The following is a 23493-nucleotide window of genomic DNA, read 5'->3' on the forward strand; positions in this document are numbered from 1 at the left end:
AAGTATTCAACCTCTTTGCTACTGCAGCCCTAAATCATCTACAAGTTTAACTTGTAGATAATTTCCCTCAGGTATATAAAGACTTTCAGCTGCAACTCACATAGTGATCTAACAAAGCAACCATGATGACCCAAGGTGACCATGATGACCCTGACTTCGAAACAAGTCAGGGATAAACTGGTAGAGAGGTACAGAGCAGGAGAAGGGTACAAGAACATTTCAAAAGGTGCTGATTATCCCTCCGAGCACAGTGAAGTCCTTCATTAAGAAGTGGAAGGTGCATCAAACCACCCAGACACTACCCAGATCAGGTCTCCCTATCAAACTGAGCAGCCGGGAAAGCAGGAAACTGGTTTGGGATGTCACTCTGAAGCCAGAAATGGCCTTGAGAGAACTGCAAAGTTCTGGTGTCTGAGATGAGAGTCAGTGTTCACACATCAACAATAAGCCGGTCTGTATGGATGAGTGACGAGAAAGAAGCCATTACTCAAAAAGCCTCATCTTAAAAACACGTATGGAGTTTGCGAAAAAGCATGTAGATGGTACTGCAGACATGTGGAAAAAGGTTTTGTGGTCAGACGAGACAAAAATTGAACTTTTCTGTATAAATTCCAGGCGTTACGTCTGGTGCAAGCCCAACACTGCAAATCACCCAGTCAACACCATCCCAACTGTCAAGCATGGTGGTGGCAACATCATGTTATGGGGATACTTCTAAGAAAATAATAAAGTTTACAAACGAGAGGAGGCCATTTGGCCCATCTTGCTCGTTTGGTTGTTAGTAGCTTATTGATCCCAGAATCTCATCAAGCAGCTTCTTGAAGGATCCCAGGGTGTCAGCTTCAACAACAAATCTCTTCAGCAGGGACTGGGAAGCTTGTCAGTATAGCTTGTCAGGAGAATGGATCGTGCAAAGTACAGGCAAATCCTTGAGGAAAACCTGTTTGAGTCAGCCAAGACTCTGAAACTGGGGAGGAAATTCACATTTCAGTAGGACAATGACTCGATGCACAAATCCAATGCCACACCGGAGTGGTTGAACAAGAAGAGAATTAAATGGTCCTTGAGTGGCCCTGTCAAAGTCCAATTGAAAACCCATGGCGCGACTTGAAGATTGTAGTCCATCGACGATCCCCAACAAACTTATCAGAACTGGAGCAATTTTCCTGTTAAGAATGGGCAAAAATTTCACCCTCCCAGACCTATCCAAAAAAGACTCATAGCAGTAATTGCTGCAAAAAGGTGCTTCCACCAAGTACTGACTTAAGGGGCTGAATACTTATGCAACCAGTAAATTTCATTTTGTACTTTCTTTGCAAGTTTTGCTGACATTTAACCTCCTCCTCATAACAGTGTTCAGTTTAACCACTACAACTTTGAATAACCACTGTGTGTGTGTGTGTGTAATATATATATGGACCTGACAGTTATTAAAAGTATTATGTATTAGTAGATAATGCTTTGTACATATATAGTCTGAGCAATTTGTAGTGAAGTTTATCATGTGCACGGTTGCAAAATAGGATTGGTTGTTACAATCTCCTGACTGTTGTTTACTTTCCTGTGAGGTGGTAAATTTAAAAAGATGTCAAATATGAAAGTTAACTGGGGAGAGGACGCCATTAACGCGGGGAAACTTGTTGCGCAACTGATCGCTCAGGTGTGGTCCCGGCTTAAAAGTTCCAGTACAACTACAAATTACATTGGTTGTACTTTTTTTTTTTCCCAATTTTAGGAGGACCTTGTCCAAACAAATAAATCCCTGAAAATGGCAGACTACCAATATAAATCAAAAGACCAGCATCAACAATCAAAATACAGTTTCCCTTTCCTCTTACCTTTCTGACGTAGGAAACCAGCTCCCCGGAGTAATACTGGGAGACACTCAAGAGGTCAGGGCTGTTTGCCTGATTTATCCGCAGCAGTGGCAGGTCAAGAGCTGAGGCAAGCTTCAGCACAAAACATAAGTTAAAAACATTTTATTCAACTACATTTGTTACAGAACATACTGTTTCCATTTTTACTAATATATTTCATGTTTTGAAAGCATATAGTAATGAAAATAATATTATATTAATATTGAGAAAAAAATATCATATTTTAAAGTGTTACAGAACCCCATGCTGTGGGTAAAAGAAACACATTACTTTTCCTTTGCATATCCCATGTTGTACATATCACAATTTTTTTTAAAAACATATTCCCAATAGTTTATAGATATATTTTTAAATTAACACATCATAGGTAAATACATGACTTAATTACTTTTTTTCAACTTTTACTTGGGAACATTCACCAGGAGGAAGAGTTTTCCTCTCAAGATCAGTTCATGCACACGCCTGCAACACAGCTTCTTTCTTTGTGAGAGCTGCAAAATGTGCAATCGGTATCCATATTTGGGTATGTCCCATTAATATAATATTTAACGAGGTAGATCATATGTATAATTGTAAACTATAATTTCTTAAATGTTTGGCAAAAAAAAGCATAAAGTATATTCAAGGACTTGACTCTCTCACATACCTTTATATTTTCAATAGAAGCAATGTTGCAAAGTTCACATTTATCTAAATTGAACTGAAGACCAGATGCATCAGTAAAACTACAAGGCTCCAGAAACCTGTTCCTTATCTTTTAGGAAAAGTGCAGTGTCATCAGCGAGTTGACCAATACTACATTATGGACTACCAGTCTCAATTCCTTTAAATTAACCATTATGTCTAATGAAAATGGAAAGGACCTCTCCAGCCAAAACAAAACAAAAAGGGGACAATGAACAGCCCTGCTGAATATCTCTTTTAATATTAAACCTTGGGAGAAGTACTCCAAGATAAACCCAGTGCTCCAGATAAGCTGTGTACTAGCTGTTTTACGCATTGAAAAAATATGAATTATGTATATTTAAACTGAATGTGTAAAGAATATGCATAGTAATTTTGCTGCCCAGCCTGAGTTTGCATATTATCAAGCTTCTTGTACTTTGCTGGTTTCCGGCATCTCAATGGTCAATATACTGCATGCAGTAGCTACAGAATGGAAGATAGTTATGCTGGGACATTTAATTGTAGCCTGCCCGGGAATTGCCAGAAACACGTAACCAATAAGTCTGGGTTTTCAATTTGAAAAATAAATAAATAAAAATAAAAAATAAAATAAATAAAACCGTACAGTTGAATCCACTCACTTGCAATGCGTGTCTGTGGCTGGTGAATAAGCGACTGGATTATTGATCCTTAGGATTTCTTGATGCCCTTCAACCTAACCTACCAATTTACCTATATGTCAACCGGATTTTTGGAAGGTAAATCTACATAATACAATATTCTGTTTGGAGAGAGTCGGGATGATTTAGCAAGGCAATCAATAAGACATACTGTATAACTGTTTCTTTATTTGCTTTAGTGCAGTTTAAAAAATATATTTTTGGACATTTTTTTAGTGTGTTGACTTGGAAAGAGAGAGCACAAGAGACTAAGAAAGGAGGATTTTTCCAAAAACAACTACAAAAACTTTAAATAGCCAAGTACTAGAGTAAGGGTGTCAAACTCAGTTCCTGGAGGGCCGCAGGGTCTTCTGGCTTTCGTTCCACCCGAGCTTAAGTTGGAATGAAAAACAGAAGACCCTGTGGCCCCCGAGGAGTTTGACACCCCTGTACTAGAGGGAAGAGACTTGTGAATGCAGTACCTAACTACATCAAGAGTAGCAATTTCACGGACTACAATATTATTAATATTATTATTAAGGCAGGACTACATGGCTGTGAAAAATACATTGTATTTTTTTCAGGAGGAAAATAAGGGAAAAGGGATTTTTTATTGTAAAGACCAAGTTGTTGTACAGTAGTTCAAAGTAACATTACTGTTAAGATGTAAGACTGTAGTTAATGCATACTGTGGCAGAGCAGAAGCCCTGCTGCTGTAAATAGTGTGTGTGTGTGTGGGAATGTATTATTTGTTTATTTAGGAGGTTAAGTGACTTGCTCAGGGTCACACAATGAGTCAGTGGCTGAGGTGGGATTTGAACCGGGGACCTCCTGGTTACAAGCCCTTTTCTTTAACCACTGGACCATACAGCCTCCTGTATGGTTGGCAGGAATGGGTTTAAATCTATCCCTGCCAGCAATCACAATTATGGCCATTCCCCAATTAGGTAACTGGTGCTAACTGAGGAGTGGCCACATGTATAAAATGAACCAGAAATCCTTTATTGTTGGAGGAGTTTTGGGTTAATGTATATGTGGGAGTTTAAGCGCTGGTGCACACGTTTATTTTATTTTGTTAATAAACACGGCACAAGGATAAAAAATAAAAGGCAAAATGTAGGTTGGGCATTACCCTTCACTATCAAGGAATGGCCACACCTGTGATTGCTGGCAAGGATAGATTGAACCCCATCCCTGCCAACCTTACATTCCCACACAACACCATTTACAGCAGCAGGGCTTCTGCTCTGCCACACAGGTTAGCATTAAAGTATGTACAGTATTTATTGAAAGTACTCATGACCTTAAAGTAATGTTGCATTTTACTCACCCAAAATATATTTCTCACATGGTATTTAAATTGGAGAGTAAAATACTACATTACAAATTATCTGGAGTGCGGGATAAGCCAAATCAAACTATTATTATCTTTATAAAGTTTCCTATAATGATGAATACATTGGTTACCAAACTGTAAATGGTGCAAAGTTTTAAACAGAAAACAATGCTCTGTAGAATCGGTGGCCTTGTAAAAGTCTAAAATAAGAATGTTAGCATCTGAAGAAATTCAATGTTCATAATCCAACATGTCCTATACTAAACATACTGTATTATTAAATGATATGTCTACCAGAAATAAATCCTGACTGTGCTTCATTTACTTGATAAGGTAACACAGGTTTTTATCTGCTAGATAACACTGAAGATAGTACTTTATAATCTGCATTCAAAAGTGTGATAGGGCGCCATCAATTATCCAGAAAGTGTACATCTTTATTAATTAGATTCTGTGTGTTAAAAAGTGCCTCCTATTTTCTGTTCTGAATGCCCCTTTAATCTCCATTTGTGATGCCTGGTCCTTGTTTCTTTTTTCAGGTCGAAAAAGTCCTCTGGGTCGATATTGTCAACACCTTTTCGAATTCTGAATGCTTGAATCACATCGCCATGTACTCTTCTTGGTTCAAGACTGAATAAATTAAATTATTTTAGTCTGCATATGACATGCCTTTTAAACCAGGAATAATTCTGGTCGCTCTTCTTTGCACTCTTTCTAGGAGCAGCAATATCCTTTTTGTAGCAAGGTGACCAGAACTGAACACAATATATTCCATATGAGGTCTTACTAATGCATTGTAAAGTTAACATTACTTCCCTTGATTTAAATTCACTATATACCCGAGCATTTTGTTGGCTTTTTTTTTTTTTATAGCTTCCCACATTGTGTAGATAGACATTTGAGTCAACATAAACTCTTGTAATGTTGTTGAAGCTGACACCCTGGGATCCTTCAAGAAGCTGCTTGATGAGATTCTGGGATCAATAAGCTACTAACAACCAAACGAGCAAGGGCTGAATGGCCTCCTCTCCTTTGTAAACTTTCTTAATGTTCTTATCTCTTTCATAGATTCCTTCTTCAATTTCAGTATCTCCCATATCGTATTCATAATGGACATTTTTATTGCCTGAATGCAGTACTTTACACTTTTCTCTATTAAATGTCATTTGCCATGTGTCTCCCCAGTTCTGAATGCTGTCTAGATCATTTTGAATGACCTTTGTTGCTGCAACAGTGTTTGCCACTCCTCCTATTTTTGTGTCGTCTGCAAATTTAACAAGTTTGCTTACTATACCAGAATCTAAATCATTAAATGTAGATTAGGAATAGCAGAGGACCCAATACTGATCGCTGTGGTACACCACTGGTTACCTCACTCCATTTTGAGGTTTCTCCTCTAATCAGTACTTTCTGTTTTCTACATATTAACCACTCCCTAATCCATGTGCATGCATTTCCTTGAATCCCTACTGCGTTCAGTTTGAGAATTAATCTTTTATGCAGGACTTTGTCAAAAGCTTTCTGGAAATCTAAATAAACCATGTCGTATGCTTTGCAATTACCTTTTGTCAATGTTGCATCCTCAAAAAAGTCAAGCAGGTTAGTTAGACACGGTCTCCCTTTCCTAAAACCATGCTGACCGTCTCCCAGGATATTGTTACCATATAGGTAATTTTCCATTTTGGATCTTATTATAGTTTCCATAGGTTTACATATAATAGAAGTCAGGCTTATTGGTATGTAGTTACCTGATTCGGTTTTGTCTCCCTTTTTGTCGATCGGTATTATGTTTGCAATTCTCCAGTCTGTCGGTACAACCCGTGTGTCAAGAGACTGTTGCATGATCTTGATTAGCGGTTTGTAAATAACTTCTTTCATTTCTTGGAGTACTATTGGGAGGATCTCATCCGGCCTAGGGGATTTGTTTATTTTAAGAGCTCCTAGTCCCTTAACACTTCTGCCTGTTATAAGAACATAAGAAAGTTTACAAATGAGAGGAGGCCATTCAGCCCATCTTGCTCGTTTGGTTGTTAGTAGTTTATTGATCCCAGAATCTCTTCAAGCAGCTTCTTGAAGGATCCCAAGGTGTCAGTTTCAACAACATTACTGGGGAGTTGGTTCCATACCCTCACAATTCTCTGTGTAAAAAAGTGCCTCCTATTTTCTGTTCTGAATGCCCCTTTATCTAATCTCCATTTGTGACCCCTGGTCCTTGTTTCTTTTTTCAGGTCAATGTTTCTTTTTTCAGGTATGCTAAAGTCATTTAAAACTGGATATGTACAGGTCGACTTGTGGGGCATGTCCGTATCATCCTTTGTAAAAACTTGTGAAAAGTAATCATTCAATATATTTGCTATTTTTTTTTAATCTATGATTTTGCCATTTGTGTCTCTTAGACATTTAACTTCCTCTTTGAATGTTCTCTTGCTGTTACAGTATTGGAAAAACATTTTGGAATTGGTTTTATCCCCCTTAGCAATGTTCATTTCTATCTCTCTCTTGGCCTTTCTAACTTCCTTTTTGACTTGCGTTTGTAGTTCCAAGTACTCTTTCAGTGTACTGTCTCCAGCTCCAAAACAGTTTGGAGTTAATTTGACAATTTTCGGTACAAGGGGACTGGCCCAGAATAGTGCCTTTTTCTGGTTTGGTGAAAAAATATTTAATCTGTTCCTCAGGTTATAGAGATTTTAAATTTTGGTTCTGAGCATGCTCAGTACAGGTCTTGTAAATGCTTGATCTCAAAAAAGGAATTGGCAACACAACAAAATATTCTTTTTCGCGAGGGTCTAATCTTGTTAGAAAAAATGTTTTGTTCGTTCGTCTGAAAATCATTATCTTTTGTAAACATTGACAGGTCTGAAAACAATTGGGACTCCATAAGATTGACATGTTGTCTTTTCATTTTGTGGAGTGGGAAATGTGTTTATTTTTTCTTTTTAAATCTTTTTTTCATCACGTCTCACGAAAAAGGAATTCTTCTCATGAAAAAAAGCAGCTGTTCTGGCGAAAACAGAAGTACTCTGGTGAAAAAATAACTTAGAATTTCATGTCATGGGGGAATCTTCTTTCGTGACATTCTTTCATTCTAGCAAAAAAATATGTACTCTGGAGGGAAAAAAAAAAAAAATTGTAGACAGCCACCACCAAGTGCTCGGGAGAGGTTTGCCCTAGAAAGACAGCACTTCCCGGGGCAGCAGTGTGAGGTACCTCCCTTACATATAAATTGCTGACATCTCAGCCTCTGTTCCAGTTCGAACGACAAGAGACTCCTCATTTTGTTCCTCTGCTCTCCCTCTACTGGAATATGGGACTGACTTGTTTGGTTTTTTCAGTGAAAACCGAAATAACAACCATTAACCGCCACCGGGTCCTTGGCTAATAATAAGGGGCAGGCATGAAGCTGCAGTCCGTAGTGTAGAGGTTAGCACGTCTACCAAGCACGCCAAAGATCAGTGGATCGAAATTATTATTATTTTTAATATTAAATTATACTTTTATACTAAGATAAATGTATTAGTTTTTGTTCATGAGTGCGAACATCCAAAAAGCTAACAGTGTATTACATTTTATATATTAAATATTTTAATGGTTATAGTAAAACTATTATGTTTTTTTTTTTTTTGGTTTGAGACAATTAAAAAAAAACAAAAAAAAACAGCCTAGATTAACATAATTTAGATGTTTTATTTAAAACATCATGTAATCAAGAGTCTACTGGAAGCCATAATAGTTGTACAGTAGTATTTAGGGCATGTTGGATTTCGAAATGTCACATTTTAACGTCACAGTTTTTCACTAAGTATGGAAAATGACAAAGCAGTATGGAATCCAGTAGGTTAATGTAGCATTACTCCACAGGCTTCATTCAACTCTGAAGTAAAATGATTTAATTATATAGAGATGCAAAACTTGTGGCCATAGCTGTACTGCTAATTCACTGTATTCTAATAAATTACAACTGTACATGCAATACTGGCAAAATACAATAAACATAGCCTTGATTTACAATGGTCTGTACTGTATAGCAAGATGTTTTTATATATTTAACCCATGTGCTGGTTGATAGCCGTAGAGGCCTCATTCCCACTCTGACACCTAATGTCTGGATCCCCTGGACAAAGCGTGCACTTCAACTGACTAACTTCAACATCCATGTCGATTAGCCATCTTCCCCTCTAGTGGCCAACTTTGTCACGCACCTGGACTGTCTGGAATCTCTCAAATCTGTCCACGTTCCCACTGACACAGGTAGACACACCCTGGATCTGCTCATCACCAGTGGTCTTGATATCTCCAATCTCTCAGGTCTCAGATATCTCTCTTTCTGACCATTTCTTAAATCACTGCCAATATTAATCTTCCTGCACCTTCAGCTACTACTGATACTGTTATTTCCCTATGGTCCCAAAAATCTGCTAAACCCTAGAATGCTCTAGGAACGTGTCTCTTCTTCCCCTCTGACTGGTACTCTTCCGTCTTCGGTCGATGATGCAGTGACCCTCTACAACGCCACCCTTACTCAGATTATCGATCAGTTGCCCCGCTTACAACCAGAACAGTGAAGAAACATCGCAACTGTCCATGGTATACCCTCGATCTTCGACTGCTTAAGTCTGCCTGCCGCAAGTCTGAGAGCATATGGAGGTGATCTGAACTAACAGTTCACGGAGAGATTTTGACCGATCACCTCAGTAGATACAGACGTGTGCTTGCTGCTACCAGGGTGAAGTACTTCTCAGAAATCATATCTATGGGACATTGTGTCTAAGAGACACAAATGGCAAAATCACAGACGAAGAAAAAAATAGCAAATATATTAAATGATTACTTTTCACAGGTTTTTACAAAGGAGGACACGGACAAACCGAACCAGGTAACTACAGACCAATAAGCCTGACTTCTATTATATGTACACTTATGGAAACTATAATAAGATCTAAAATGGAAAATTACCTGTACGGTATCAGTATACTGGGAGACAGTAAGCATGGTTTTAGTAAAGGGAGATCGTGTCTAACTGACCTGCTTGATTTTTTTGAGGATGCAACATCGACAATGGATAATTGCAAAGCATACAACATGGTTTATTTAGATTTCCAGGCGGCTTTTGACAAAGTCCCACATAAATGATTAATTCTCAAACTGAACGCAGTAGGGATTCAAGGAAATGCATGCACATGGATTAGGGAGTGGTTAACATGTAGAAAACAGAAAGTACTGATTAGAGGAGAAACCTCAAAATGGAGCGAGGTAACCAGTGGTGTACCACAGGGATCAGTATTAGGTCCTCTGCTATTCCTAATCTACATTTTAATGATTTAGATTCTGGTATACTAAGCAAACTTGTTAAATTTGCAGACAACACAAAAATAGGAGGAGTGGCAAACACTGTTGCAGCAGCAAAGGTCATTCAAAATGATCTAGACAGCATTCAGAACTGGGCAGAAACATGGCAAATGACATTTAATAGCGAAAAGTGTAAGGTACTGCACGCAAGCAATAAAAATGTGCATTATAAAAGATCATATGGGAGATACTGAAATTGAAGAAGGAATCTATGAAAAAGACCTAGGAGTTTATGTTGACTTAGAAATGTCTTCATCTAGACAATGTTGGGAAGCTTAAAAAAAGGCCAACAAGATGCTCGGATATATTGTGAGAAGTGTTGAATTTAAATCAAGGGAAGAAATGTTAACTTTACAATGCGTTAGTAAGACCTCACCTAGATATTGTGTTCAGTTCTGGTCACCTTGTTACAAAAAGGATATTGCTGCTCTAGAAAGAGTGCAAAGAAGAGCAACCAGAATTATCCCGGGTTTAAAAGGCATGTCGTATGCAGACAGGCTAAAAGAATTGAATCTATTCAGTCTTGAACAAAGAAGACTACGCGGTGATCTGATTCAAGCATTCAAAATCCTAACAGGTATAGACAATGTCGACCCAGGGGACTTTTTCAAGCTGAGAAAAGAAACACAAATGGAGATTAGGTAAAGGGGCATTCAGAACAGAAAATAGGAGGCACTTTTTTACATAGAGAATTGTGAGGGTCTGGAACCAACTCCCCAGTAATGTTGTTGAAGCTGACACCCTGGGATCCTTCAAGAAGCTGCTTGATGAGATTCTGGGATCAATAAGCTACTAACAACCAAACGAGCAAGATTATTATTATTAATAATAATAATAATAATAATAATAATAATAATAATAATAATAATAATAATAATAATAATAATATTATTATTATTATTATTTATTTCTTAGCAGACGCCCTTATCCAGGGCGACTTACAATTGTTACAAGATATCACATATATACAGTTACCCATTTATACAGTTGGGTTTTTACTGGAGCAATCTAGGTAAAGTACCTTGCTCAAGGGTACAGCAGCAGTGTCCCCCACCTAGGATTGAAAGAGAAATCACACCAGAAATGAACCAGCAACATAAATGCCAGGATTGCCATTATGATTATCCACTCAACCAGCTGAGCTATCGATGGGTGGCTGAATGGCCTCCTCTCGTTTGTAAACTTTCTTATGTTCTTATGACATGGTAAACCAAATATTCTCTAAAAAAAAAAAACCCTCCCTTGATCCAGCTGTCTATCTAATTTCTGTCCCATATCCAATCTTCCTTTTCTCTCCAAAACTCTTGAAAGGGCTGTAGCCAGCCAAGTGATGAAACATCTCACAGATAACAATCTGCTTGAATCTCTGCAGTCTGGCTTCCAGCACATCGCAGTATTGAAACTGCTCTGCTCTGAATGTATATGGTGATCTGCTTAATACTGATGCTGCTGCTCCCTCTACCCTTGTCCTCCTTGACCTAACTGCTGCTTTTGATACCAAAGATCATAGCATCCTTCTTGACCGCCTTCAGAAGTATGCTGGGATCCCTGGAACCTGTCTCTCATGGCTGTCCTCTTACCCATCTGTACGCATGCAGTCCGTTTTCTATGATGGAAGCAGCACTGACGCAAACCCGGTCACTTGCGGTGTCCCTCAAAGGTCTGTTTTTGGGCATCTTCTCTTCAACATCTACATGCTTCCCTTGGGTCACCTCATCCGCCAACATAGCTTCATGATTTCACTCCTATGCAGATGACACCCAGCTCTACCTAAAAACTAGACTCTGGATGTCCCTCTGCCATGGTCCGGCTCTCAACTTGCGTCCAAGACATGGAGGCCTGGATTTCTTCAGCTCAACACTAACAAATCTGAACTTCACTAGTAGGATCAAAAACTCAACTCAATCTTAATATTGCTGCCTTGAACCTTGGAAACGGTCTGCTGCTGCCTTCCCCCACTGTAAGAAGCCTTGGTGTACTTCTGGATAGTAATCTCTCCTTTGATGCCCAAATCTCCTCTGTAGTCAAATCCTCCTTCTACCACCTCCGAAACATCTCAAAAGGTCTGTCTCTATCTTTCCCTCCTGGATGCAGAGATACTCTGTCATGCATTCATCTGCTCTCGACTACTGCAACTCTCTCTATGGTGGTCTTCCGTCACGCACCATAAACCGACTGCAACTGGTTCAAAATGCCGCTGTAAAAAACATGATCACATTACCCCCGGTCTTACCCAGCTGCACTAGCTACCTGTACATTTCAGGATTACTTTCAAAATGTTCCTGCTTGCCTACAGGCCCTTCATCACGCAGGTCCAGAGTATCTCTCCAACCTGATGACCCGCTATGTCCCTGCACGCAAGCTGAGGTCCTCTGACTCAGGCTTGCTTGTTATACCCAAGCAAAAGTACACCACACTCAGAGAGTGCTCTTTTAGCTTCATGGCCTCGACTCTCTGGAACTCTCTCCCAGCTTTAGTGCGTGTAGCTCCCACAGTCGCTCGCTTCAAATCAACTCTCAAGACCCACTTGTTCTCTCTTGCTTTCAATGCTCTTTAAGCCGGATATCTGTTATTAGCTGTTGTCGAAGTTGCTATTTTCAGGTTTTTCCCTTATTCGTATCCACAATGTTTTGTACGTGTTAACATTAAATTTAAAAATCCAATTGATGCCTATGATTAATATGTTTTGTGACTAAGTCGAAGCTATTCATTTTAACTAAATTGAGTTAATCTTGTTACACAACTGATTTATTAAAATATTTGGAATACTGTTACTTCTTCACAGTCATCTTAAAATAATGCTAGAATGTTTTGTTGAAAAATAATACATTTTTTACTGATTCAGACTTTGATGCTGATGTATTTATTTTCAAAAGGTTTTTCTTTAGGTTGAGCTGCTGGGGGGGGGGGGGGGGGGGGGCTAAGATCGCTAAACACTTTGTGTGAATAGCTGAAGAAAAACTAATCATGTGTACTATATATAAACCTGTAACGTGTTTAATCAGGTTTACAAATAGTCAGTTTTATTTTTGTGCTATATAATAGAATATACAGGCTTTCTAGCTATAAATATAAACATATTCTTAAAAAGGAAAGAAATTCTTTGCAAAAAAAAACTGTCAATGCATCAGTTAGGGTTGATATAAAAGCGACAAAAAAGTAGGGAAATGCGTGGTTAGGGTTTTTAACCCTAACTCTGCATTCTTTCCCACCCCCTTACAAGCAGCCATCATCAGTTAAGACTCAACAACTCTCTGCAGATAACACAAGAGACATCCATCATCATGGTCCACTTGGTGTATGAGGTCTACTGCCATGCCAGTGTGTTGGAGGTCGTGTACATCTGGGCACTGCTTATGCAGGTCTAGTAGGGAGACAGATGCATAATTGTGGCACCAACATCAAACTGTACCTTTATGAATTCCCCTACCATGATCAATGCTCGTGTGACATCCAATGAGTGGGGGTTGGGGTAATCTTATGCAGGGCAACATGAGGAAGTGTATATGCACGGTAGATCGTGAGACACAGGTGCATGGACTATCAATAGTGCTGTAATATGAATCTATGTGTTAGTATAACCTTCAGTTGTATGGAACTGTAGATGTTCAATGGCATAATACAGTCTTTTGCAAAGGAGGAAGGGGTTATGGGCCGGCAATAGCATTCATAGTAACATGGATAGGGGGTACGGGAACACTAAGAACAGGACACCCATGCGACAGATGTATGACACAATGATAAAATGGAAGTGTATGAGGTACACTGTTATGAAACTGCGTTTACACAGGTAAGTGAAATGTGCTGTGATGTCAGTTTGAGAGAGCAGCACCAACAACACGGATCAACCAAGTTTTTCAGTGTTAAACTGGATGAGCAGCAACAAAATACAGTTTAATGGGAGGGATGGCCTCCCCATCACAGTTGGGCTGTAATAACAGAATGTTTTGTATTCTCCAGTGTTTTAGGATTAGATAGCACACACATGCGTTCTGTAAATATCCATCCTTATGTAGTGCAGATGGACGTCTCTTGGTTTTTGTCTGCAGGGACGTATGTTTTTCGTCTTAACGGATGATAGCTGTCTGTGGTTGCTTGTGTTGCCTTGCCCCTTCCCCTACTTGTAAGGGGTGCTTGTATTTCCCTACTTTGTCATTTAATATCAACCCTAACTGATGCATTAAAGTTTTTTGCAAATATAGATGTATGTAATGAGGTCTGGCTGGGCATCCGTATACATCAAATATACCAACCCCAGAGAAGTCTTTATATTCAATGTAAAAACGAAAAAAACATGAAAAAAAAATTTAAAAAATATTTAAGGCAAAAAGTATGTTTATTAAATATCCTTACACCAATAAAGTAGTCCCGTGTATAACTTTGAACTACACATGTAAAAGAAAGTAAATCATTTTTTTGATAGTGTGCATATTGCCATTGAAAAAATACACCAGGGGGTGGAGTTGAGACAGCACCAAGTTATTTTTATTCTTCCTATCAGTGCAGACACACTGAGCAGAAGACGTGCGGAATAAAAATAAATTCAGCAACGTCTCAGATTTCAGTAATTTTCTTTGTCAGAGAAGGGTGGATAATGTGCACAAGTGTCCGTTTTTCTTTAGCGTTTACAAACTGTTAAAATACATTTGAAGTGACAAAGTCGGGGTGAGTGAGCATAAAGACAGCGATTCTTTTGTTGTATTTTTTTCTGTCTTGCTATCTTCCAGTCCATTTAATTGTTCTCCATCCAAAATCGGCATGTCTACCTACTACTATGGTATTTTTTGCAAATAATTGGTCACTCAGTTTCATAGTTACAGCTGTACATCTGTAAGTGAGTGTAAGCAAGATGGCTACCGATACTTAGTTTAAATTCCGTAAGGCAGTGCAGCGATTTAGAACATGTGACAAGGCTTTTATTATTTTTTGGCAAAATCGGTTAGTAAAAATAAACACCCCTCAAAACACATCAATTTTCAGTTTCTACAATACACTGAATGTACGTTTCACTAATACATATACAAAGGTTAACTTACTGTGTTGAAGTGAGGATGTCCACATTAGGATTCCAGCAATGTAGAACTCGGGATGCATTTTGAATCCAAGAATTGTGAGAAGTAACAAATTTCATTTAAGCCCATTACCCCTTGCGTATCATACAACACGTTTTTTTCTACCCACCCCATCGTATGACAATAGCGTACTGTATTATTATTATTATTATTTATTTCTTAGCAGATGCCCTTATCCAGGGCGACTTACAATCGTAAGCAAATACATTAACTGTTACAATACAAGTAATACTGTAGTATTTAAAATCAGCATACAAGATATTTATTTTTTCCAGAATTAAACACTGATCATGGTACTAAGGTTTGTAATTTATATAGCTTTAATAATAATAATAACAAACAACAACTAGAGTTGCTAGCAACTATAAAGGCTTCCAAGCAGTTATGAGATTTAAGCGCATTGTTTATTATAGATGAATCATTATCATCACAACAACTGTGCTAACTGTGTCAATTTTGGCACAAATATGAGAAGACTTTTGAAAATTATAAATTATAGCCAGTTGCGTATGTTGATGATGTCATGCCGCGTGGACGCCATGATTTTCACAGTAGCAACTTCCCTTGAACAAGCGTAACAGATGACCATACTGAGATGTTTTATTCCAATTTTTGTTTCAATCGGATAAGCGGTTTCAGAGAAGATGATGTTTGAATTTTGATGATTTTATATTTTTATGGTAATTTTATGTCATTAATCAATGTGGTTGCCAAACCACAGAACCAATCAGCTTCATATTCACAACAGTTAATCATGGACTATCCCTCAACATGCATAGCAATTTTCAGAACTCTGCGGTAAGCGGTTTCCGATACATAGGCGTTTTAACAACTTCCGCAAAATCCAATATGGCTGCCAAACCATGTGACTTGCGCAAATTTGCTGAATATCACTATCATCCATAGGCATCTACCAGTGTACCGAATTTCGAGTTTTTGAGCATGTTTTGGCAGAAAAATAATAATAATAATAATAATAATAATAATAATAATAATAATAATAATAATAATAATAACTAGAGTTGCGAGCAACTTTACGGCTTCCAAGCAGTTATTGTAAAATTTAAGCGCATTGGTTATTATAGATGAAGCTTTATCATCACAACTGTGCTGTGTTAATTTTGGCACAAAAATTAAAATTATTGGTTAGTAGCCAATTTAAATTTTATTTGGATGCACACAATTTAAAATAGTATGCAGTCATATACTTTGAAAATAATGCATATAAGAGGCTAACATTGTTCTAAATTCGAAATCGCTGTTTGAGTTTGTGTGCGTATGGTGACCTATTCTTAATTTTGCAATATAAAGTCTACAGCATGTATTGGTTCTTGTATATTTTAATGCCACTATCATTTAATGTGCATTTTTAAAGCAATAGAAAGTGATAGTGTAACGATTGGCTATCAGGGGTGCCTGGCAAATACACAATTCACCATATTTAATTGTGACCAAACCGCTACTCGGACATAACATGTGCACGATTCATGAGTAACACCACTCGAATCCTATGCCAAGGAATTATAAACAGGACAGAGGAGAGAAGAAGCTGGAACAGAACCCAGAGAGACAGTACTGGGTCTTGTATATTTTAATGCCACTATCATTTAATGTGCATTCGTAAAGCAATAGAAAGTAATAATAGTGTAACGATTGGCTATCTGGGGTGCCCGGCTTCGTAGCCACATATTCAGAATTTGCGATTGTTGTTTTATCAGTTTAGTCTTAATAATTCTAACTATCACTGTAGTTATGAAATAAATTTAAAAAAGACGCCATATCAGTAAAACGAGTAGTGAATTATTTTTTTGTTTTTGGCTTCTGTTCAGCTACGACAGCGTTGTAAAAAAAAAAAATGTGATTACAGAACATTTTTGTACAGCCCGAGAAGATGGTCATTTTTTTCAAATTCTTTGTGTTTATCAGTATTGCCTGCATGTCCTCGAGGTTATAAGTAAACAAACAGCATTACGGATGACAAGCTGGTAAGCTCGAATTATACTATTGTCCGATTTTTGGGGGGGATTCTCCATGAATAACTATGCGATCTTTACAGTTACAACGCTATTTAATAGAGCAAGCGATTGTGACGCATTCTGTCTATACATTTGATTACCAAAAATAAATATTTCAATGAAAGATACAGCCCCAAAATCGCACCACCACCCCACCCCCTTCTCACATGCATCTTTTAAATGGATTACACACGCAGTACAGATTCAGGATTTGTGACTGTGTTTGACCACAGTTCAGTCATAAAAATAATTATATAACGATTTTTAAGCAAACTATATTCATGTGACTTGTAAAGCTGATGTTTTGTGCATTTAATTGTTTCGATTGTGTTAGTTTATAAAAGCATAGTCCAGGTTTTTTTTGTTTTTTTTCGCGTGGATGCAGCTGCAACAGTTCTTCAGAAAATGTTTTCTTAGTTTACAGTATGTGTTTGTATACTGTACGTCTAAATATAGTCCTTTCCACTGTAATTACTGTAAGTTACATGTGTTAGTAAAACTGTTGTTAAACACCAGCGAAAAATGGCTGCTTTAGGAATTTTTTTTCTTACCTTGCAGACTTGTCCATGTTAACAGCTGTCCCCAGTGGTGGGAATGTGTCATTTCAGGGTGAAAATTGACAAAACTGGCATGTCACCCATATTGATTGGCTCATGGCGGTCATGTTTGTTGATGTAGGAACTTTTCCTGACTAACTTTTTTAGAGGACAGTACAAAGATAACGTATAACCAAGTTTCACATCAAATCGGCCAAAGGGCTCATGAGGAGTTGTTTAAGCGTTTCACGCAAAATCCAACATAGTGGCCACACCATGTGACCGATCCATTTTTCCTTAAGTAGAATCAATCGTGGACATGAGCGCACTATGTACAAAAAATTTCACAGCTGTTTAGCTATTTACCGTTCATGAGAAGACATTTGAAAATTTCCCAAAATTTTCATTAAATCCAAGATGGCTGCCACACCATGTGACCAAAAGCCGCCATACTGACCACGGCACAACATCCCATTGTCCTCTACATCCGTGCCAAATTTCATGAGTTTTGGTGCAGCCATTTAAAAGTTATAGGCTTTTGTAATTTGGGAGGAAGGAAAAAAATAAATAATAATAATAATAATAATAATAATAATAATAATAATAATAATAATAATAATAATAATAATAATAATAATCATCATCATCATCATCTTTACAACAACAATAGGCTTCCCGGCCATTCTGGCCTGGAAGTCTAATAATAATAATAATAATAATAATAATAATCTTTACAACAATAGGCTTCCAGGCCATTCTGGCCTGGAAGCCTAATAATAATAATAATAATAATAATAATAATAATAATAATAATAATCTTTACAACAACAATAGGCTTCCCGGCTATTCTGGCCTGGAAGTCTAATAATAATAATAATAATAATCTTTACAACAATAGGCTTCCAGGCCATTCTGGCCTGGAAGCCTAATAATAACTAGAGTTGCTACCAACTATAAAGGCTTCCAAGCAGTTATCGTGAAATTTAAGCACATTGGTTATTCAAGATGAAACGTTATCATCACAACTTTGCTAATTGTGTCCTCTACATCCTTGTCAAATTGTGTGCGTTTTGGTGCAGCCGATAAGAAGTTATAGGCAGTTTTATAGCCAGTTGCGTATGTTGATGTCATGCATCACGTTTGACCTTTAGGAGAGGTCAGAGGTCACGGGCAATGACATTTTTTCATAGAGCACATATGACTTCCTATATGTGTTCCATTATAACTAACTATGACCCTGTCGGCACGCCCTAGAAGTTAAAATTTCAACGTAAATTCCAATATGGCCGCCGCGCCGTGTGAGCAATCTGTTTCAAACTTCAGCAGTTATTACTTTCCAGTGGTCTGTACAATTGTGTTGACATTGAAGAGCATATATGCAATGGTGTTCTTGTTATGGGTTGTAAAAGTTTTTTTTACAATTATCAATATGGCCGCCAAACCATGTGACCAAAATGTGTCATTTTCATATCACCAGTACTTCACGTGAGTCTCTATGGCCATATAAAGTTTCATGACTGTAGTTTATTGCACCTTGGATTTATGCATAATGTATGAAAATAGCTGTCGTGATACGGTTATTTGCGCGCCACGGCCATGTTTTCTAACGAAAAAAGCATGGATTTTACAAACGGTAGAAAGGACCTGGTCATGAACATGTGTGCCAATTTAGGTGTCGATTGACTTTGCGGTTTAAGACAAGAAGATTGTTGAATATTTGGCGCCAATCCAGCGTAGCGGGCAAAGTAATTGTTCAATCAACCTCGATTGAACATATGTTTTTTATAGGCCATTGCTGCACTATCTGCTGCCATTGTCATAGTTCCACCTTAAGTTGTTTTTAACGGCAAGTGTTTTGAAAAATTCCCAAAATTTCCACGAGATCCAAGATGGTGGTCGAACCATGACTTTTTCATTTGGTACACCAGTTTGGTTGTCCAGCCAAAGGCATCTACTTACGTATGCGTTTTCATAACTCTGCGATGTTGTTTGGGAATAATAATAATAATAATAATAATAACAAAAACAATAGGCTTCCCCAGCCTTTGGCTTGGAAACCTAAGAATAATAATAATAATAATAATAATAATAATAATAATAATAACAACAACTAGAGGTGCGAGCTACTTTAAGGCTTCCAAGCACTTAGTGTGAAATTTAAGCGCATTGGTTCTTATAGATGAAACGTTATCACAAATCATTTCGGACACAGCCAAAATATTGGAATCACTGGTTGTACTGTAGCAACTTCCCTTGAACAACCGTAAAAGATAATTATACTTACATCATTTATGCTCATTTTGGCTTCAATCAGAACTCTGCATGTTATATAACAACCATCTGCAGTCAATAAGAAATTATGGGAAGTTTTACAGCCAGCTTTAAATTTGACCTTTAGCAGAACTTAACCACACTATATAAAACTATTTATGCATTACACATTACACTACTTGCATTACCTATAGTGCTCATATAAAATACACCAGTTTTGTAAAACAGAAGTCACATCTACTAAATTACAAACATACTTTTTTCTATACCTCGTTATACCTTGCTATATTTTTTCTATACCTTGCAGACTTGTCCATGTTAACAGCTGTCCCCAGTGGTGGGAATGTGTCATTTCAGGGTGAAAAACTGACAAAACTGGCATGTCACCCATATTGATTGGCTCATGGTGGTCATGTTTGTTGATGTAGGAACTTTTCCTGACTAACTTTAGAGGACAGTACAAAGATAACGTATACCCAAGATTTATGTCAAATCGGCCAAAGGGCTCATGAGGAGTTGTTATTTAAGTGTTTTACGCAAAATCCAACATAGCTACCACACCATGTGACAGATCAATTTTTCCTCAAGTAGAATTAATCATGGACATGTGCTCACTATGTACAAAATGGAACTTGGAAGCCTAATAATAATAATAAACACAGCAATAACAATAGGCTTCCCAGCCTTTGGCTTGGAAGCCAAATGAACACAGCAATAACAATAGGCTTCCCCATGCCTTTGGCTTGAAAGCCTAATAATAAGGCAGTCGTTGTACAAAAGAAAAACTAGAATATGCATTAGTAGAAGCATAGCTGTACAGCAGGTTTTACATTTATAATAACTTTCGGTTCATCACTGAATAAAACCGCAACACCATAAAAAATAACTGCCGATGCCATGTTTCTGGTTTGTTTGGGTTCGTGGTTAAGCCCGTTGCTAAGCAAATTACATAGTGACGCAAATGCCGTATATTATTTAGTGCACAAAATTGAAAGACGTTTTCTTTATGTAGAAAGAGAGTAATGAATGGATTGACATTATTTAAAATATATTTAAAATTAAAAAACTAATCTTCCAAAATAGGTCTTCGGGGGTGTTTTTTCAGTTATTAAAATTGGTTAAAACACAAAAACTTCAAGCCCTACATATTATATAGGAAAAGGTGCCACCCGAGCAGCAAGGAAGAGAGCCGAGGACGTTACTTTAATCAGAGCCTAGGCTAAGAAAGAATTATACGCTAAAAATGGAAGTGAAATTATTTCAATTTTGAAATGAGAGAAAGTGAATATATTAACTTATCTCCTTAGTTTTGACAAAGTCAGAGCCCATTCCTTCCTCAGGCAGCCTGAAAGAAAAATGGCACTGATCTCCATGAGCCAGTCGTGTTTATCTACTGGGGGTGGAGACAGCGCCTGACGCAAGCAGGGCTCTTCAAGGAGCAGCTATGATATAAGTGCTCAGGTAATTCAGGCTAAAAAGAGATATATCCCATTCGGTAATAGTTACATTTCATACTTGAAAGGGAACTACAAATATATATTAAAACTATCCTTTGTCATCTATTTAGTCAACCCAGTGTGACACGAGGGCCACACTCACGAGTATTAAAACATTGAAGCGTAAAAACATAGCACAAATCTGAATTCAAACTAAAATGTACATAATGATCTGCAACACCATCCTTTCATATTAAAGTATAATGATCATTTATCACCAAGCCTTCTATACAAACCTTTAGGAAAGTGGCTCTCAGTTTTGTCACCATGGATGGACTTGCTCTGATGCTCTCTTGCATGATTGACGTGAAACTGTGGGCAATAAAAAAAAAAAAAGGTATAAAAAACTTCTGAATTTGTCCAACATTAATTATTTTTTCTAAGAGGGATCTAAGGTAATAAATACAGAAAATTAATCTTGATCTAAAATCAAACAATAATTTACAAACTGACTATACTCTACTCTTTGTGCAAGTACATTTTATTTTGTATTTTTTTTTATTTTTTTTTATTTTTTTTTAAACGGTGCTACATATGTATTGTATGTTTGATGCCAAGGTGAAATATCCAATTTTATAAAAAAACACACGCACTCGTGTGATGTTCCCCTTTTCCCAAAAGCGTGTTCAGAATCAGAATCTCTCAGAACAAAGTCCTTCATAATAAAGTGAAAAGTGTAATGCTATCATTACCTGTCAATGAGCTGCCAAGCATACGACAAGTCTCCAATGATCTGCATTGTGATCAGCACCTCTTCTTTGATGTTTATAGTGCGAATCATTTGATGGAGGAACTTACGAGTGTCTGCCAGAAATTGGCAAACCTGTAGGTTGGATTCCAGCTGGTGAAATTCCTGCACCTGTTACAGCACCATGGCAAAGTTACAGCATCTCAACAATAACTACAGGCACAGAAGACACTGTGAATAAAACTTTTATTAGCATTACAGTATTTTTTAGGCACACCAACTGTAGAAGGGCTAAAGACATCATGTATTCCGCAGGTATGCAAAAATGATCCAAGATATAAAAGGTTAATTATAGCGGACGGCTTTTTAACGGACCCAAATAAAAATCAAAGTTCTTACACAAAACAAACAAAAAAAAAGACTGATATCCTACAGTAGTCTATGTGAATCCATAAATTGTAAAGCGCCAAGCACCACCATGCTTCCAGACCTCAGACAATGTAGTTCATACCTCTTCTAAAGCCTGGATCAGCTGGACGGTTTTCCTCCCCGCAGCCGTGGAGTCCTCATAGTTCAGAGACAAGATCTGCTTTGATATCTCTCTGAACCACGCCTGGAGGTTTTCTATTTCCCAAAGAAAAATATCTATAAGGCTTTTTCTTTTAAAAGATTATGAAAGGTGACAATACAAAACCATGTAGAGCAAACACTATAGTTGTATTACTTGCCATTAACATGAGTAAATGAATGGAGAGGACGAGATTTGTAATTTACAATTTAACCCCTTTGCAGCCTCTATCGCCTATGTTCAAATCCTCTAGCGGTCTTTGGGTAGCTGCGATCGGCCATGTTCAATTTCACACTATGCCTTTGCGGACTTGCTAGATTTCTGTTTACTTACACAGATTTATGAAATAGGCCTGTGGCAAAGTGGTTTGTAGTGCACAAGTGTAGAGGCGATGCAGTCCTTAACAGTCCAACAATAGTTCCAATGGTGAAAACTAAGCTTTATTTGTTGCTTTAAATAATAAGCCCGACTATACCACAGCGATGCGTAAAACCAGTCAAAACCATGGGGTTCAGTCCCGAAATAATAACACTCACTATACACAGACACGGTCACGAATCACAACAGTGAGTGCTCCTTGTGTAAGTGGTGAATTATACAGCAGTGTTCGTGCTAGGCGCGCCATTGCCCCCCTGAAATAAAAAAAATGTCCCGCTGAATTTCTCTTAACGCACCCGTGTGTCCCCCTTCCCAGAACACACGCAATACCAATACGCAGTAAATTAATGCATTTCATATTAACATGACATGTCTGACGACAGGCTGATCTTTTTTACTTGTTTGTTTACATTTGCGTTTTCATAATTAAACTCCCGTGCCATTAATTCTCCAGTCCAGTAGAATGCGCTCACACCCTGGTTATACATTCAGTTTCACAGTAAAGCCTGGATAACATCATTAGGCTTGTTAACAACATCGCCTGGCGCAAATATAACCTTGCATCCCTGTTACACCCTACCTTAC

The 23493-nt window shown here is 37.7% G+C and overlaps 1 protein-coding gene across 4 annotated transcripts in view; it reads right to left on the reverse strand.

Moving 5' to 3' along the window:
- washc5 (WASH complex subunit 5) overlaps window positions 1–23493 on the reverse strand; it is a 152007-nt gene that overhangs the window by 54263 nt on the left and 74251 nt on the right. For all 4 annotated transcript variants that reach the window (XM_059013731.1, XM_034058882.3, XM_059013716.1 and 1 more), the window contains 4 exons: window positions 22474–22586; window positions 21967–22133; window positions 21511–21586; window positions 1839–1949 (listed from right to left, as the gene is read on the reverse strand). In XM_059013731.1, coding sequence (XP_058869714.1) covers window positions 1839–1949; window positions 21511–21586; window positions 21967–22133; window positions 22474–22586 — 467 coding nt within the window. The remainder of the gene's footprint in view (window positions 1–1838; window positions 1950–21510; window positions 21587–21966; window positions 22134–22473; window positions 22587–23493) is intronic.

This window comes from Acipenser ruthenus, chromosome 3 (genome assembly GCF_902713425.1).
Source record: "Acipenser ruthenus chromosome 3, fAciRut3.2 maternal haplotype, whole genome shotgun sequence".
Classification (NCBI taxonomy): Eukaryota; Metazoa; Chordata; class Actinopteri; order Acipenseriformes; family Acipenseridae; genus Acipenser; species Acipenser ruthenus.